The sequence below is a fragment of the Haemaphysalis longicornis genome, unplaced genomic scaffold (genome assembly GCF_048455015.1).
Source record: "Haemaphysalis longicornis isolate Haplotype H1 unplaced genomic scaffold, Haemaphysalis longicornis Haplotype H1 scaffold_9, whole genome shotgun sequence".
Lineage (NCBI taxonomy): Eukaryota > Metazoa > Arthropoda > Arachnida > Ixodida > Ixodidae > Haemaphysalis > Haemaphysalis longicornis.
Window position 1 is genome coordinate 74,648,576 of NW_027526460.1, and position 17,119 is coordinate 74,665,694.

The window sequence follows — 17,119 nt, forward strand, 5'->3', positions numbered from 1 at the left end:
GTGCTTGCGTGGAATCCAGACTTTAGCTCCCGACAGTACACATTCGGCCATGTGGAATGGTTATCGATTGATTTCAAAGAATGAGTCAGTTTCACACAAACACCAGTATACTCAGCAGGTGACGAGCCTATTGTATACAGTGGGTGTACCCCAGAAGCAACACAGAACAGTATATCTGCTTTACCCCAACGAGCGTGCACTCTGACTGCTTGAACACTCCTGACACAAACAAGAGCACACTCAATCAGCCTAGCACACACCCAACCCAGACAAATGAGTAGACTGGGTCACTCACTAATGTTTCAATACACAGCTCTTGAAACTCCTATTGTCAGCTGTTAAGAGAGGTTTTGCGTGAACTTATACAGCTGCATGGTGTTGCTACAAAGCATATCCCCGCCTATGAAAAGCACTGCCCGTAGGATTACACCACCAGCGCCCGCACGCAAAACAAACTTCGGCGCGAGCGTGCTGTTGAGCACTGTTGCGCAGTGTATACATGACGCTGTCGGCGTAAATAAATGCTGCCGGCTGCTGTCTGCAACAATCTTCGTGGATGTCTAGCTTACTGCAATAAAATTTAAAATCGTGCGCGCGCTTACACGAATTGTCGCGGTCATTGCGGTGAACAGCATCACGGCAGCACATCACATACAACCAGTGGCACACAACAGTCACCCGTACACAGCGCATCGGCGCGAGACCCTGGCCGTAGTCGTTGCCGCACCGCGAACTCCCACGGGCCACGGTCGGAACTTTTAGAAAGCAGTGGCACACAACAGTCGCCCGTACACAGAGCATCGGCGCGAGACCCTGGCCGTAGTCGTTGCCGCACCGCGAACACCCACGGGCCACGGTCGGAACTTTTAGAAAGCAGTGGCACACAACAGTCGCCCGTACACAGAGCATCGGCGCGAGACCCTGGCCGTAGTCGTTGCCGCACCGCGAACTCCCACGGACGCACACAGAACTGACAGCTTGCTGGTTTGTCACTCCTTGGTCCATTTTGGACGATGGCGAGTACAAATGACGCTGTCAACTTCTTCAAGCACACTCACGCACACCCAAAAACAAGGACAGGCCAGCCGTCACCAACATACACATCGGGGTATGCTTGCTGCCATAATATCGCGGCACTGCGGATCTCAAACTAAGCGCAGTGCAGGTATGCTTCCGCCGGCACAAACAAATGCTTCGTGGATTTATACCTCGATTCAAGCAGTCACAAAATAGTCGCGACGTGCTATAAGCCGGTGCGACTATTTTCCTCCGCATCGCTTCGCTTGAGCAACGCCGCCATGTTGTTTAGCCTGAAACCTTCTGATAGCCCTGATTGGCCAGTAGGAGGTCGATAGGAACCAATCAGGGCGTTGGATGATGGCTGGCGAAACGCGTCATCATCGCGGTCCGGCGAAAAGTTGAAGTTGACCAACTTCTGGCGGAGAGCGATTTTCGGCCGGAATGCACCGCGTTCCGGCCGCCGGAATGATTTTGGACGGGACGGAACGACCCCGCCGGAGGTACCGTTTATGGGCCTTAACAGCCATAGTAATCCTACACCGAGTGTCGGTTAGTAGAGGTACTCTGTAACAGCACAGCTGTTCAAGCTTTTACGTCAGCCATCTACCGGTACCAGAAAAAAAATACCAAGACAAAAGATCGAGCGCAGGTGAGAGTGCGCCTCGTGAGGAGCGCCCGGCGCTCACCAGGATTGAACGCGGGCTTTCGCCACGTAAGGGGCTCACAAAAATACCAAGAAAAAATACCAAGCTCACACGAGTGTGGGCTTCGTGAGGAGCCCCTCGTGAGGAGCGCCCGGTGTTCACCAGGCTTGCACGTGGGCTTTCGCAACGTGAGGAGCTCGCAAAAATACAAAGAAAAATACCAAGCTCACACGAGTGTGGACCTCGTGAGGAGCCCCTCGTGAGGAGCGCCCGGTGTTCACCAGGCTTGCACGTGGGCTTTCGCAACGTGAGGAGCTCGCATAAATACAAAGAAAAATACCAAGCTCACACGAGTGTGGGCCTCGTGAGGAGCCCCTCGTGAGGAGTGCCCGGCGTCGGCCAGCGCTACCTTCGAGAACACTCTGCCAAGCAGCGTTCGTGGAGTGATTTCTCGCGTGCTGTTCTCCTCGCCAGTTCGCGTGCGTTCTCGCCGCGTGTGGGGAGCCCATACGCCGAGTTCGCGAAGCTGGTTGCGGCGATTGCTAGCGAGTGCTAACGCGGTCCACTTTGGGATAGATGTGAAAGGCTGCGGACAAAACGATCCGGGCCTGCCAGTGATGGAGACCTTTCAGTGGCAAGACCAGAAATCCATATGAGGTACAACAGCTGAGTCTCCGACGAAGGGAGAGGGGCCGTCAGCTCTACTGTTTCTCCAGCCTTGCACCACTACTGAATCTGCGCCGTACTAGGGGCGAAGTACCTTAAAGGAGCCCTGAAAGGCATTTTGAGTACACTAAATGAAGTAGCTAGCGCAATCGTTAGATTGGGTCATCAAGGTCATCTGGGCCAAGTATTACTCTTTTACGCGCAGCGGAAAGCTCACACTTTTGTTGCAAAGTTTGTCGCTTTTTTCTCACCCTTTCCTTCGTGTTTTTGGACGCCGCCATCTTCACATGTCTACATCATCGATTCCCCGGTGTTCGTCATGAGCTAGACATCCTGCTATTGGGCGGCTTTTTCACGCACTTCCGGCAAAGAGATGAGTCGTCTGCTCAGCGTCGACTCGCCGGATGATCTGCCAGCATAGTGCCGGAGTGCTTGGACATTTTACGACAAACGAAACAAGTGTAAACAAACGCTTAACCGTTCGTATTGAATGCAACACGGCCATAACACGACATGGATATTCTCTTACCGGAGTACGTTCCATAAAGAAAGCGTTGAAGCCCCGTGGCACTTCTTTCGTGCAATCGCAGAGAACGCCCTGAGCCGAATGCCCGGGTTTGACGGATACATTTTATTCCACTTCAAAACAATCCAGAGATACGTTTCGAACGAACACAACGTCACAACATGCGTTGCAAGTCTCAACCGCGATTGACAGACGATGGGTTGCCTCCTCCTGCCCGTCGTAAGTTCGGCACTCACCTCGCGCGCGGTTTGCGGGGACGAACAGCATGTCACTTAACTCTGGCGCGCAAGCCGAGATGGCTTTTAGCCACGCACACTGCACATACCCCATGCGAGGTTGAGTCGTACGTCGCTCGAGAAAGATAATCCAGACCATGGGAAGCACTATCCACCCGCAGAAGCACAACGTCGCATTTCATCGCGAAACAAAGGCGTCCACAACACACACACCATCGCCTCCTGTAATGCCAAACGCATCTCACACTTCCTAATGAGAGTGAGTGGTACGCCTGCAGTGCCCACATGTCGCGAGGTGGGGCCCCGAGCTGAACCGGGATCACGCAACCGTAACTGACCTCTGGGGCGGTTTGTGCCTTGTTGCCAATGCAACCGATGTTTGAGATAAAGGTGCTCGCTCCAGCGCTAGAAGCTCAGAGCCGTGCCGGAGCATGTTTTGCCAACGTTGCCGCTCTCCACCACGCGTCGCCCCAAGCTGAACTGGTCACATGATTGAAGCGTTTTGTGCACGGGTTCTGTATCGGTTTAAAATGTATTTTTCACATGGCGCCGGCAGGAATTACCACCACCGCAAAATAAGACCCGGCACCAGCGGGGACACATCTGATACTGCGCTTTTTGGATAAACAGTGCGCGGTGCATGAAAGGGACCGAGCGCAAGATCCTCCCCAGCGGCTGCGAGTTCGCCGCCGATTAAAAGTCACGTGCTGCACTGCAGCAACGCACACCGCGAAAGGGCAAGGCCAGGCCGCCGCACAAATGCGGCCAGATTTTTCGTTCGCTTATCCATCCTTGAGCGGAGTGCGGAATTCATGGTGTCAACAAAACTTGCCCGTAGCAGACGGCAGTCGGAGGAGCGTAATGCGGAAGTACGTCACAGCCGACTAGCGCAGCATCATGGGAGGGAGTGCTTGCGCGCCGTCAACAGTTGAAAAGAGGAGGAAACGCGGCGCGACTATAATGCGCGGTTTTTGATTTACGATTTCTCAGCTAATACTCATCGCTTTAACAAAATTCTTGCGGGAGGAGATTGCTAATACATTGTCTTATTTGGTTACATGTACATCCATGCATCGGCGGAAGGTATTTCAGGACCCCTTTAAAGGGACAATGAAGTGAATTTGTCGAGCTTCCGGTTGGCTTGCACTGCGTATACTGGCTCAAATTACCGCACTTTTCATCGTTTATCCGGTTGATAAGTCGGCAATTATTTTATAAAGCGGGAAAGAAGAAAAACTACCATGCGCGGTCTGTGGCGGCCGCACCAACTAAAAGCTGTGACGATGGGAGGAGACGCGCCGTGGTTGTACGATGTCCAAGGTTAGCATTAAAAAAAGTTTCGGTTTCGGCTCTGTAAAACAACATGCTTGACATCCGACGGCATCGTTGGATGGGCACTCTCGATATCTCAGTAATCGTCGCACCGCGCTTCTGCCACGTTGTCGGCTGTAAAATGCATAAGATAAGCCTTCCAGGACGGCTTGGAATCGTAGCTATCACTAGCCGAGGCCTACGCAGTGGATGAACGCCCTCCGCGTCACCGCAGACGCGCAAATGCCATTCGATTTTCCCGCATATTCGGAGCTTGCCTCACTCATCATGCCTGTATCGTAAAAAGCGTGTTCGCACCATGCCAAGGGTCTGCTGATTCTGGCCTGTGCCCACTTCTCGCAAGTAGTCGGTGCTTGTGGCAACAGCACGCCAACGAGAACTCGCTCGTGGAGCAGTGAACGTTACGCCCCAAAAATGGTGAACTCAGTTTTGAAAACATCGCGCAAAAACGAAAAAAATCAACTTACAAAAAAATGCAGGCACCCTCGGGGATTCGAACTTGCGACTTGCAAAGCAATAATCCCAGCGCTTCAGACCACTCGGCCACGAGCCAGCGCTGTCGAACATGGATATATAAGGTGTATGATGTACAGTCATGGACAATTCGAATACGAACCACAGAGCGCACGGCCGAAGATACCGGTGCCGTCACCTGGCAGCGGCAGTGGAAAACACACGGACATGCGCAGTTGTGTTGTCGGGTGTCAGGGTGTGCGGCCCCGCTGCAATATGTCGCCCTCTCCTCGCTCGCATGCTTGCCTTGTCGCCATGCCGCAAGAGCACTGCAAGCACTGAAAGTACTACTGCCGCTGCAGCTGAAGGTGTTGGTCGCGTTGAGAGCAATACGGCGCGTAATTGTTTGTAGCGGCGGCCAGTGCTTGCGTGGGAAGGCATATTGTTGTGCTCATGACGCTTTCTTGAAGACAGAAATGGAGACAAAAATAAATGCATTCCGCCTAACTTGGGATGGTCCTGCATTGTTTTGCGTTCGTGGTGCCGTGGCTTGGGAATTCAACAATGAGCTGGTCGCCAAGAATGCGCCCTCGTTTACCGGAGTCATGGCTGAGTCATTTCGCGGGTTCGGTGCTTGTAGCAAACAATAGATATACCACGAGAATTCGTCTTCAATAATATACATTAACTGCAAGCATTGTGTGGGCTGGGAACATTACTGGCAGAGTTCTAATATTAACAAAAATTAGGAAGATAGGCAGGTCCAAACATTATATAGGTCAATTGCCCTTACACAACAATGTTGGCGGCCCGATTTTTTGGTTTTATTTTATTTTTTTCACCAGGCACGTCAGTGCGTCTAGAAATCCGTGGAGCGGGCAGCACTGAGCATGGTTTTGGCGTGACCCAAGTTTCCGTTTTTTGCTCAAGTTACTGTACCTTACATGCAAAGCTATGTCGGCAAGGCGGCGCCGGCACACACGGGCAGCAGGCGCTCGAGCGAGCCGAGCACACAGTGGCCGCACATACTGTCTCGCGCCGCACCGATAACAATTGTTTGCAGCGCTCTTGCGGCATGGGGACAAGGTAAGCATGGGAGCGAGCAGAGCGTAACATATCGCAGTGGGACACCGGGCCTCGCTCTCGACATCTTAAATGCGCATGTCATGGCCTCCGCGATTCCCCCGCACGCAACGCGCGGGGGAATCTCGGAGGCGATGCGCATGTTCGTGTGTTTTCCGCGGCCGCTGCCAGGTGACGGCACCGGTATCTTCGGCCGTGCGCTCCGCGGTTCGTATTTGAATTGTCCATGACTGTACAACCAGTTTACACATTTATTTAGTTTTAGCATTTCAAGTTCGTTAGCTGACTGTTGTATAGCGCTCGTGCAGTAAGCGTCCCCCAAACGTCCACTATATCTCGCGTCTAGCAATTGCATTTCTTAGACGGGAAAGAGTTCGCAGATGTGTGGTCGTGCTGCTGACCGCTGTGCTTGTTCACCCAGCGCAAAAAAGTGTTTCTGTTTAATCGTTTTGCGCTGTACAGTAAAAGTTTCAGTTAATTTTATTTCCTTAGTACCTATGTTGACTTCGCTGACTCTTTTCCCGCCTTTAAGTGGCCTTAGGTTTTCCTACTAGCGTACCAGTCAGCGAAGCGTCGCATGCGCACTTGTGCAGCGCTTGTGTGGAGCCGGACTCGGAGCTTGATACAGTGTACAAACCAACAAAGTAAATAAAGGCCCATTCTTCCATTCACAAACGTGTTGTGGCGGCCGCCCGTCGGCGGCCGGCGGACTAAACGCTGGGCAGACCGACTCTGTCGGAAGGTCGGCGAGCCGTGCAGCAGCGCAGCCAATTGCCAGCTCATCTCCTCCTGACGTCACACGAAAACGCCACAGAAAATGGGCGAGGGTGCAGAGAGGAGGCCAGCATTTTCGAATTGATTTTTCTAGTGAATAAATTCGCGTAAACGCGCTCAGAGTGGTCGAAACATGGCCGCAACGTTTACAAATCCCGCAACGTTTACAAATCACTTCAGTGTCCCTTTAATGCCGAGACTTGTCCGGCGTCCGGTGTCCGTGCTCACGGCACAGCCCCGTATAAATTGAAACATCTGTGAACAAAAGGTTCACAAAAGGTTAAAAAGAACAAAATAAGAGGTTCAAAAAAGGTTAGAGAGAGAGAGAGAGAGAGAGAGAGAGAGAGAGAGAGAGAGAGAGAGAGAGATAGAGAGAGAGAGAAAGAGAGAGAGATGCTCCGGGAGAGCCGTGCTGCGCATGCGCGAGCACCATTGGATTGAATTGGATTGAATTGGATTTGGATTGGATTGGATTGAATTGGATTGAAATGAATTGTATTGGATTGGGTTGGAAAACGTTTTAGCAGCAGTAAGCACTCTCCTGAGTGATTTACGGTAAGAACGCTCCCTTGTGCTTCGCCCACTCGTCATGATTCACTTCGTGGAGATGCGTGAATTTTTTTTTTACCTCAGCTGGTGCAGATGAGTGCAGTGTAGTGCAAACCAGTGCAGAGTTCTACTGGAACTATATTATTGTAACAAAACAATGAGCATATGCTGGACTGCTCGCAACAGTGCAGGCAGTGCAAGTTAAAAAATGCCACTAGTATTGCCAATTGACTGCGTAGGCTCTGGCCCCGGAGGTGCAGACGAGAGCCTGGCTTTGGCCTCAAACCAGTCCAAGCCTTGGCAGGGTAAGTGAACAGGCCACGCCATTGTGGCGCGCTGTCTGCTGAAATTGAACGTGCACGGCAGCTATATGTCCTTTTCTCACGGTTATCAGACTTCTTCGCTGCTAATGGGTTTGCGTCTCTTTCTTCGCTATCGTTCCCAGGTCTTTCGTGACGAATAATACCCTCCACAGGCAGGCTGGCCGCACTTCACTCGACATCTTCTCCGAAACCACAGATCTCCGTAGTTGGGGTGCCCCTGTTTTACTCACGCGCCGTCACGTTCCCACGACACTCGACACGCACCAGGCTCCATCTCGTTCCCCTTTTCGCAGGGTGCCGAGTTAGCGCAGCGGCAAAGCACTAAGCTTCGGCTCTGGAAACCTGGGCTCAAACAGTTTTTTATGTATTTAGTTTTTCGGTACCATGGTGGCCATTTTATACCACTCGCGTTGACGCCGACGACGGTCACTTTTCGCGTTTGATGAGATGAGGTATATAGGAAGTTTGCCCTAAAAATGACCGCGTATGTGCTTCTTTCGTTATAAATGTCGACGAAAGCCGATAGTCGACTGGCGCTCCTGCCAAGTAATAGCCTCCCTTCTCTTTCCGCTCACCTCTCATGCTGTTCCTCTCCCGTCCCGTTCCTCCCAAAATAACACGCTAGAGGTATGCTGAAGTAAATTTAAATTTACCACGTTTCCCTGCTCCAAGTCGGGTGCCTCGATGCCAGCGCTGCTGTACGGCGGGGATGGGCGGGAATCTAGGCACCCTACTACAACTTTGATAGAACCAGGTTGCCCTACTCCACAAGCGTTTCGAGTGGAACTTGGCACCTTTCGTTGGCGTTGCCGTTTGATTTCTTAAATGCCGCCAGAAGCTATAGTGGCGCGGGCAACAGCATGCAGGCGACGGTTTTCTGTAGTTGATGTAGTACTTAATTTGCTATCGCCAAAACCAAGCACCCATAAACTTTTTAATTGAGGAATACTGCAAATATCACTTATTTATTGATTTTCTGCTTTATATTTGTGTAATGTCGTGTTCTTGTTCAACAATGTTGACAAGTATTACATGACACCGGACTTTAACGTTCAGATTTGGCTGTGGGTATATAAAACTACTGGGCAGCTTCTCTTTCACTTCAGCCAGGTGGCTGAATTGAGTCACAGGCAGACAGACAGACAGACAGACAAACCAAAATTTTTTCGTTTAAGTAGCTCAAGAAAGACAATCGTCATTAAAAGCGAAAAGTGTGTAAACGCAATCATAACGTCGAGGAGCGCCAGAGGGGCGCAGCTGGTTTCAAAGATCAGATATATAGTGTTTTCCCCCGGGTCTTCTATAGAAAAAAATGAGTTCTTACCGTTATCGCAATTGATTTAAACATTACGGTATCGTTCGAGAACTTCTCTCCAAATTTGATGTCCTCGGCGACGGTTTCCTGGGACAGCGAGCAGAAAGAAACATGGTTACTTGCACATTCGTGAAACTTAAACAGCTCTCGCGAACCGAACGATAATATCTCCATATACGCGCCTGCACAGTAACTTGCAGTATCGGGAGATGGTCGGATACGAGAATTCAAACCGAAACGTTTAGTAAGAAATAAAGTTTAATTGGGATCAAGTGAAGCGTACAAGGCGTAAGCTCGTTCCATACGATCTGTACATGATTACAAAGCTTTAGAAATTTTCTGCAAAGACGCGCCGCGGGGGCTCAGTGGCTGAAGCGTTCTGCTGCTGTGCCCAAGGACGCGGGTTCGCTCTCAGTCATAGCAGCCGTTTTAGGGGCGAAGCACCTTAGCACCTCGCTTTGTGCGTGGCTTGTCCCTTGGCGTCCGTGTATGCAGTGTTGCGCATGCGCGAGGAGCATTGGATTGGATTGGATTGGATTGAATTGGAATTGTATATACTGTACACACACGTTGTCACTCATTTAAGTGCGCGTGTGGGCAATGCCACAGGTGATTAACGGTAAGAACGATCCCCAGTGCCTCGCCCACTCGTCATGATTCACTTCGTGGAGATACGTGAATTTTTTTTTTTTTATCATGGAGGCCAAAAACTAAAACTACCGTGTGTCCACGCCTCGCGCACGTTAGAGATCCCGAAGTGCCCGACGTTATTCAGTAGCCCTCCTCTGCGGTTCGCTGCATAGCTCCGTTGCACATTCGTTGCTTTACACCCCCATTTAAGACATTTCTGCAAGCATGCCGATCCAGTTATCACAAGATGGGGAAATCCTCAAATCTCACAGCCGACCGATACAAACGAAAAAGAGTGCAAATGAGCAGGAGGGAAACAGGCGATCAAAATAATTTCTTACTACTACCCACGACAGATGAATTCTGTTTGAAATAGACATAATGTAGGATTACGAAGAGCGCCCTTCGGAACAGAAGGAGGGGAACTTGGGAATGGAAAATATGAAATTCATAAACTAAATGTCCATTGTGTTCATGTTACCTATGCCCTGTGGCAAAATGGCGCAAATAAAAAAAAGGTTGACTTTGGGCTAACTGTGAACCTTGCGACATTCTGCCGAGAGGTTTTCAGGAAGTACGGTAACATAACAACGGTAACAAATGTAAAAAAAAAACATGGTTCGTAATAGTGCCTTTTTACTTCCTTTCTGTTACCTTGAAATGGCGAGCCATAATCCTTTTAGAACCATCTGTCTTAAAATTCACACCGTCTTGTCGGATTTATGGGGTCTGAGCAGATCGGAATAAGGCGTACAATATGGTGAGAAAAATGGTGCAAAATACAGAGACGGGAAGTAATTAAACAGCCGATTCCCCTGCTGACAGGGAAAAAGTAAGCACCAAAGATTGGATTGGTCCTGAAAAAAAAAAAAAAAAGAGATGAGCCATTCCACTTTGTGAAGGCGGATGACAAGCGGAGCTGGGGTGACAAATTTCCGAAGAAAGTTTCAACTCAGTTATTGCGAACTAATTGGAACAAATAAAAAAAAAACTAGGCGTAGTGACAAAGTCGCCGTAGCAGCCAATTGGAGTATAACGTTTGTTGGTAAAGGTGTGACAAAACAAGGGTGACAGCCGTTTTTCGTAACCATGCAACCATACTTCTCCCATAAACGCCTGCGTATTGACAGAAGACGGGAATTCTGTAACATTTACAAGTCGTTAAGTAATTGATTGTGGCAAAGAAATAAACCTCGGACTAGCTATAGCGTCTTAACGGCGGATCGTGCATATAATTGCTTGTGGGAAAGTTTGATAAAGCAACAGTTACAGTCGCTCTTTTCAGGACATTCGCAATAAAGTGGGCTTTTCCGCTACGTTTCTCGCGAACATAAAAATTCCCCGAACCCTAGCCCTGGTGGCGCTGAAACTCCATTTATTTCAAATGAGAGGAAATTCGCGTTCCGAAGCGGTAGAAGCCCTCATTCCAGGGGTACCGCTGCAGTTGCTGTCCTGCGTGCCCGGTCCACCAACTGTCGCTGGTCGTCAAGGTCCGAGCTGCACAGCGAGGCCTCCGCTTGCATTGCGGTTGGCGTGCGAATAATGGGGGCTGCTGGTGTTCTGGCAATCCCAGCTGGTGTGGTACAGTGTTGGACGTTCGTTGCAGTGCGGGAATGTTATTGGATATATGAGGCGTTATTTATCAAAATGAGCCATATCCAGAAACCGGAACTAAAAAGATAAAACTGCATTGACGAGAAAAACTCGGTAACTTTCCCGTAAAAAAGAAGCGGCTATAAAATAGTTGAGATACGCCCTGAAAACGCGTACGCAGATCGTCGTTTGTATCGAAAATGACCCTGATTCTGCTGTTTCACAGATCAAATTGAGCCAAATCCATTTGACCAAGGGGAGTTTGCTTCTGGCTTGACTGTTCCGACTGTTTCGTGGGTGTTTTAGGAAGTCATTTTTTTTTCTTTTCGGAGCCGGCTTATTATGAATTCCGGCGGCAATTAGGAGATTGGCGAAAGATATGACCCCAAATGTGAACGACAAAGTGAACGAAATGAAATAGAGATGTGAAACAATGGTTTTATTTCGTCTCACCCGTCCCTTCGAAATAACTCTGCTTGTATTTAATTTTTTACTCGCATACTTACCTTTTTAGTACTTGACTAAATAACGACCGCTTACAAGCCCTGGCAAATCCCCCCTCCCCTTCTGAGAGTACGAACCACTTCGTTAAGGTGAAGAAGATATCAGCAGCCCCCGTGTGAAGCGTTTTGGAAATTCATGGCAAAGTAATGAAGAGCTCGCTTTACTTCGTGAGTGCCTTCAGGCGAGCCGAAAAAAATTATCTCGGGGAAGAATTCGAAAAAAACCTGCTAATGGTGCCAAGAGGACTCACCTTCTTTACATGTATAGTTCTAGTTTTGTTGAAGCCGGGTTGCATAATTTTAATGGCTTTTCCACAAAACTCAACCGCACCGTGCTTGAATGTCAATTGAAATAAAGTATTCACAAGAATGCCGCATCAACTTGAGTTTTTCAATATAATATCAGCCAAATACTAACTTATCACGCCAATATTATCTAAATTGTCGGCACAAAATTCTAAAATTCTCGGCACAATTTTTAGTTTCTTGTGGCCATAAACATCCCTTAGCTAATATGTAACATATATCATAATAGCTTTGACGGGGTTGCATTTAGATACGCTAACGAACTTCCGATTGTTTCTCAAATTCGCGTTAGGTGGATGTGGCTCATTTCGAAAAAAAAACACGCTTCATGTGGTGGGGTGTACCATACGCACAAAGCTCAGGTGCAGGTATGTGTTAGCTTCGCCGTAAAGAAACCACATTTTGGGTTTTTTGAGTCGAATTTCTAGCTGGGCCATATTGTGGCGGGTAGTGGATGACTGCGGGTTCGTTTCACCTCCTTGGGATCTTTGAAGGACCAGGAATACAAAATAAATACAACCTTCCCCTCCTACGACGGCCAGTGCACCCAGCGTTGAAGCCGTTTCACGAGTCAATGTCACCGCTGGCAAAAGGCCTTCTCTTTTTGAAAACACTGGTAAATCTTTAGGTACAGACTTCGTCAAAATTTTGTGGGCCAAGCCGGAAACGCGAAGGCTGCAAAAAATTCAACGTACAAGCTTTCTTCCTGTGTGAGGCTGAAGCTTTTTATGCAGGAAAGCTATAAAAAACACCTTTCTTTCTTACTGCCTTAAAATAATTTTGCCACATTTAAGGTAAAGCCGATTATTTCAATTCTGTGTGGTCGAGAAGGCTTAATTGGCTCACAGAATTTTGACAAAGGGTGTGCATCTCCGGAAAAAAGTGAAATGGGACACTAACCGTTAATTTTTTATACTCTGCTTTGTTGTCGTCCTGAAAGGAATAACAAAAAACGTCAGAATAACATTTACTTAGAAAATGGAAGACAGAACAGTGGTTTATTTTAAATGCGGAGGACTACATGGTCAACACCGACAGGTCTGTGGGACAGTATCTTGTTAGCGTCGCTTTAATAAATATTTCAGTCCATAGCGACCATGAGTTGAAGGAAAAGAAAACTGATGAGCTGCAGTATAGTATATAAAATAAAAAAATAATAAATGTTCTTAATACTACCATCGGTGAGCACTTCACACGTGGAAATATCTTTACCGCAGATAAAAATTCTGTCACGAAGCAACAGCGCACACAAAATAAAGTTGAGTAGATAGTTGCTGCTAGAAATGCGATGTTCATTTTTCCAGCAGGAAACCACGTTTCGTTCATAAAACCAATGACCGCCGACCACTGCACCCAACGAGACGTATAAATGTTCAAAAGGATGTACAATGGGGCTATTTTGCGATGTTTCATATTGAATTGCGCTACGTATACAAAGACAAATAGGACGCTAACAGGACTGGAACTGCGCCTCGTCCCAGTACTGTTAGCGTCCTGTTGGTCTTTTTATACGTACCGCAATTCGACATGAGACGTATATGTATGTTCAAACGCGCCCCTAAGTGGTGCCACGCATCATGGTTCCCTACGGGACATGGATTGTGAATGCTCCACCGGCGAGGTCCCATTTGGTCCCATTCATCACGTTGGGTTGATGCCGCTTGCCTGTCGTGTCAGCTGACAATGGCGGAACAACAACTTTCCTGTTGCTCTCTCCTGCCCTTCCTGCTCGCTAACCTTCCCCCGTTCTGCCGGCGGCCTGAGTACTTGCCAGGTTTTCTGTATAAGCTTCGCCGGAGCTGCGCGTCCGATTTCCAGAGGAAAGCCCGCTTTCAGTGCTGCGCAACGAACTCTTTTTTTCACTTGTGCGGCTGTACCGCGCAGCTGGCAGCCCACGCACGCGCCGTTTTCGCCCCGCCGTTACAACCGGCGCTGCCACTCCTACATACGGGAGGGGTGGCTTTCTCGCACGACTTGGTACTCAAGATGGCGGCTAGACGCGCAACTCTGATCCCATAGGGGAGCTATATAACTCTACTATTGTACGTCGGGCAGCGTTGCTTCACGAAAACTATGGGGCACGATTTGCAGGGTTTGCACTGCCTTCGCAAGGTTGCCATCCCACGTCTCCCCGTTTTAGTCCCCTAGGACGCCTAATCCCTTGCTGATCTGAAGTGTTGCGCGCGCCTGCGGACATGACTCAAGCGTGCCTTCTGATTCCATTGGAAAACGGCTGTCGCGACAGGTAACGTTGCACAGGCGGCGTTGGTCGGGCTGACGGAGTTTTGTAGCGTGAGCTACACTGGCCGAAGTTGGGCAGTTTCGCATGACTCCTGAAGAGCCGTGCTGCGCATGCGCGAGGAGCAGTGACGTCACACGGCGCACAGGACGTTGTTCGCTGCCCGGCGTCTCTACCACACCCCACGCGCCCAGCGTCGTCGCCCACCTCCGTTCCGCACGTGGCGGCCCGGTCCAGTTGATGATCATGCGAGGGGTGGCCGGGTGTGAAACCGGTGGCTCGTGCGTCGCAGCAACACTGGCGTGCGCCTGTGGAACCAGCTTAGCTCTGGGGCGATTGGTGACACTGCGCCGGAGCCGCTTGATGAATATACATGTGTCACATAATGCGTATACCGTGTGTGTGTCATTGAAGCAGCAGTAAAAATGATAATCAAGCTAATCCTAGACAACCAGGAAAGCTAAGAATAACCAGCTGAACCTTAGCTCACGAGACGTATATCCGGGCATAGCCGAGCTAAGCATCTACTAATATTTTTTTGGCACCAGTTTCGAACATTACACAAACACCTTATCCAGGTCTAAAAACATATGCGACGAGCACCGTGCAAGTCACGGGTAGTCCAAAATCAAAGGACCGTGCAAGTCCAAAAATCAAAGCACAGAAAGCGACCCGCTCAGACCCCAGTGCGAACAGGAAGGGGCATTACGTGTTTATTCATATCCGCTTGCAAGTGATATAGCGCTGTAGTCGGTGGTCTTGAGGGGATGATTTAAATTTTGGTGGATGGCTGGTGAAATAGTAACACTCGTTTCAATGGGGCTATTCAAAAACGTATTGCATTGTACCTTGTTGGCGGAGTATTTCGCAAGCTTCAGATCCCTACCCTGAATATACCCTCAGCTGCAGTTTGAAAATAATGTATCTCTTAGTAGCGAACTCGAACGCTCTGGCCCTCAGAGCACTGGAAGATCGGAGGCGCATAAAAATAAACAATACTGGTATCATACGGAACGCCCGCTTAATTTTAAATGCGGTAAACAAAGGATCTCTCAAAGTAGGTAAACTTGGCGGCGAAAGAACCAATAGAGGTTTCCAATTTGTTTAGAACCGTCGTAAGGGGACATTTCTATGAAATTTTTTTTCGGTTTCCTTAAGATCACGTTTCATTGCTTTAACAGCAGAGAGGTTTCAGCTTTTAGTTGCGTCGTGGTGCGTTACCAGAATACTCAGCCCAGCCGAGCGCACGTGAGCCTTTTCCTCAGGATGAGCGCCCGGCGTCGTCCAGGCTTGCACGTGGGCTTGCGCCACGTGGGTAGCTCGCAAAAAAAAAAAAAAAAGCCGAGCGCACGCGAGCGTGCGCCTCGCGAGTAGCGCCCTGCTTCGGCCAGCCCGGCCTTCAAGAACACTGCCCAGCGTTCGTGGCGTGATCTCTGGCAGCTCTTCTGCTCACCAGTTCACGTGCGTTTGCGCCTGAAGTGCGGAGCACAGACGCCGAGTTTCCGCTACAGACGCGCCGAGTTCTCGAAGCCTGTTGCCATTGGTTCTAACGCGTATACATACTAACGCGGTCCACTTTGGGAGAGATGTGAAAGCCTGCACACAAAACGATCCGGGCCGGCCAGTGATAGAGAACTTTCAGCGGCAAGTTCGGTAATCCCTGTAGGGTTCAACAGCCGGGTCTCGGACGTAGGCAGAGTGGCCGCCAGCTCTGCTGTTTCTCCAGCCTTGCACTACTAGTGCAAGCTGCACCATTTTTTTTGCGAAAGATGCCGTTTTTTATTCTCCTTATTTCTATTCTGACTGCCTGCTGTGGCCAAAGCCGGGCATGTTTTGTGTGTCACTACCAAGTCAGTTAATAAGAGGTTGTACATCCATTCGGTATTTGTTCGTCAGCCATCCTGCGCTGCACTAAGAAAAATAAGAGCCTGATCGACACTAGCGTTACCTGGAGGACGCCAGCTTTAACATTTTAAAATCACTTCCGGCTTTAAGTTAAATGGGTATCGTTGACATTAACGTCCCCTCTTACTCTTCAAATCTTCAATGACTCAAGATGACGCCACGAAAGTTGCTGGGGGGCCACTACAAAGTGGATCCAGCCACGGCTGAGCTACCAGTTGGGACAGACGTAGAAAATGGTCTCATATATATAATTCCCCATTTTGGGGATGAGTAATGCTGAGGGCGATGCCGGTCGCATAACCATTCATCCGTCACCGTCACCGTCGTCGTCTTCGCCATCACCACCACCACCACCATCACCACCACCACCATCATCATCACAAATCGTCACCGTCGGCGTCGTCGTCGTCGTCGTCGTCCTCCTCCTCCTCCTCCTCCTCCTCCTCCTCCTCCTCCTCCTCCTCCTCCTCATAATCATCATCATCATAATCGTCGTCACCATTCTTAGCCTGTTCGATACCACTACACAGGACGAATGCCCTTCCTATATTCCCACAGCCGTTGCTGTCTGCCCAGTGTCCTCTTTGCCTCGCAGTTCTCTTTACTTTTAGTCCTGTCTCACAGTTGCCCTTATGTAAACCTGCTACTCCACCGATTGTCAATTACAGTGGAACCCCGATACGTTTTTCACCGGACCGGGAAAACAAAACGTAACAACCAAGAAAACGCAGCAGTGAGGAAACCTTCGAAAATGAACGAGAACAGCGTAACTTTGACTTGAAACCATGTATTTCTGTGCATTTCTGCAACTTTCGAGCCTTTCAAACATAAAAAAACTTGAGAAGGTACCATTGGCGCCTTTTCCGATCACTGGAAAGCACCACGCGTGGCAATGCAAGGTCCCTAGCAATGCCGACTCCATTCCGCGCTGGCTGCTTGTCTACTGCGCTTAGTACGTCAAGTTTTTTCTGAAGGGAAAGCGCCTCCCAGTTTTGCGACCCCGTCAAGCCACGACACAGTTC

General features: G+C 49.4%; 1 protein-coding gene across 6 annotated transcripts in view; it reads right to left on the reverse strand.

Annotated features, from left to right (window-relative positions):
* LOC144151479 (uncharacterized) overlaps positions 1-17,119 on the reverse strand; it is a 248,397-nt gene that overhangs the window by 31,431 nt on the left and 199,847 nt on the right. For 5 of the 6 annotated variants that reach the window (XM_077682537.1, XM_077682534.1, XM_077682538.1 and 2 more), the window contains 2 exons: positions 12,854-12,886; positions 8,931-9,008 (listed from right to left, as the gene is read on the reverse strand). In XM_077682537.1, the coding sequence (XP_077538663.1) occupies positions 8,931-9,008; positions 12,854-12,886 (111 nt within the window). The remainder of the gene's footprint in view (positions 1-8,930; positions 9,009-12,853; positions 12,887-17,119) is intronic. The other variant, XM_077682535.1, reaches the window with a different exon arrangement.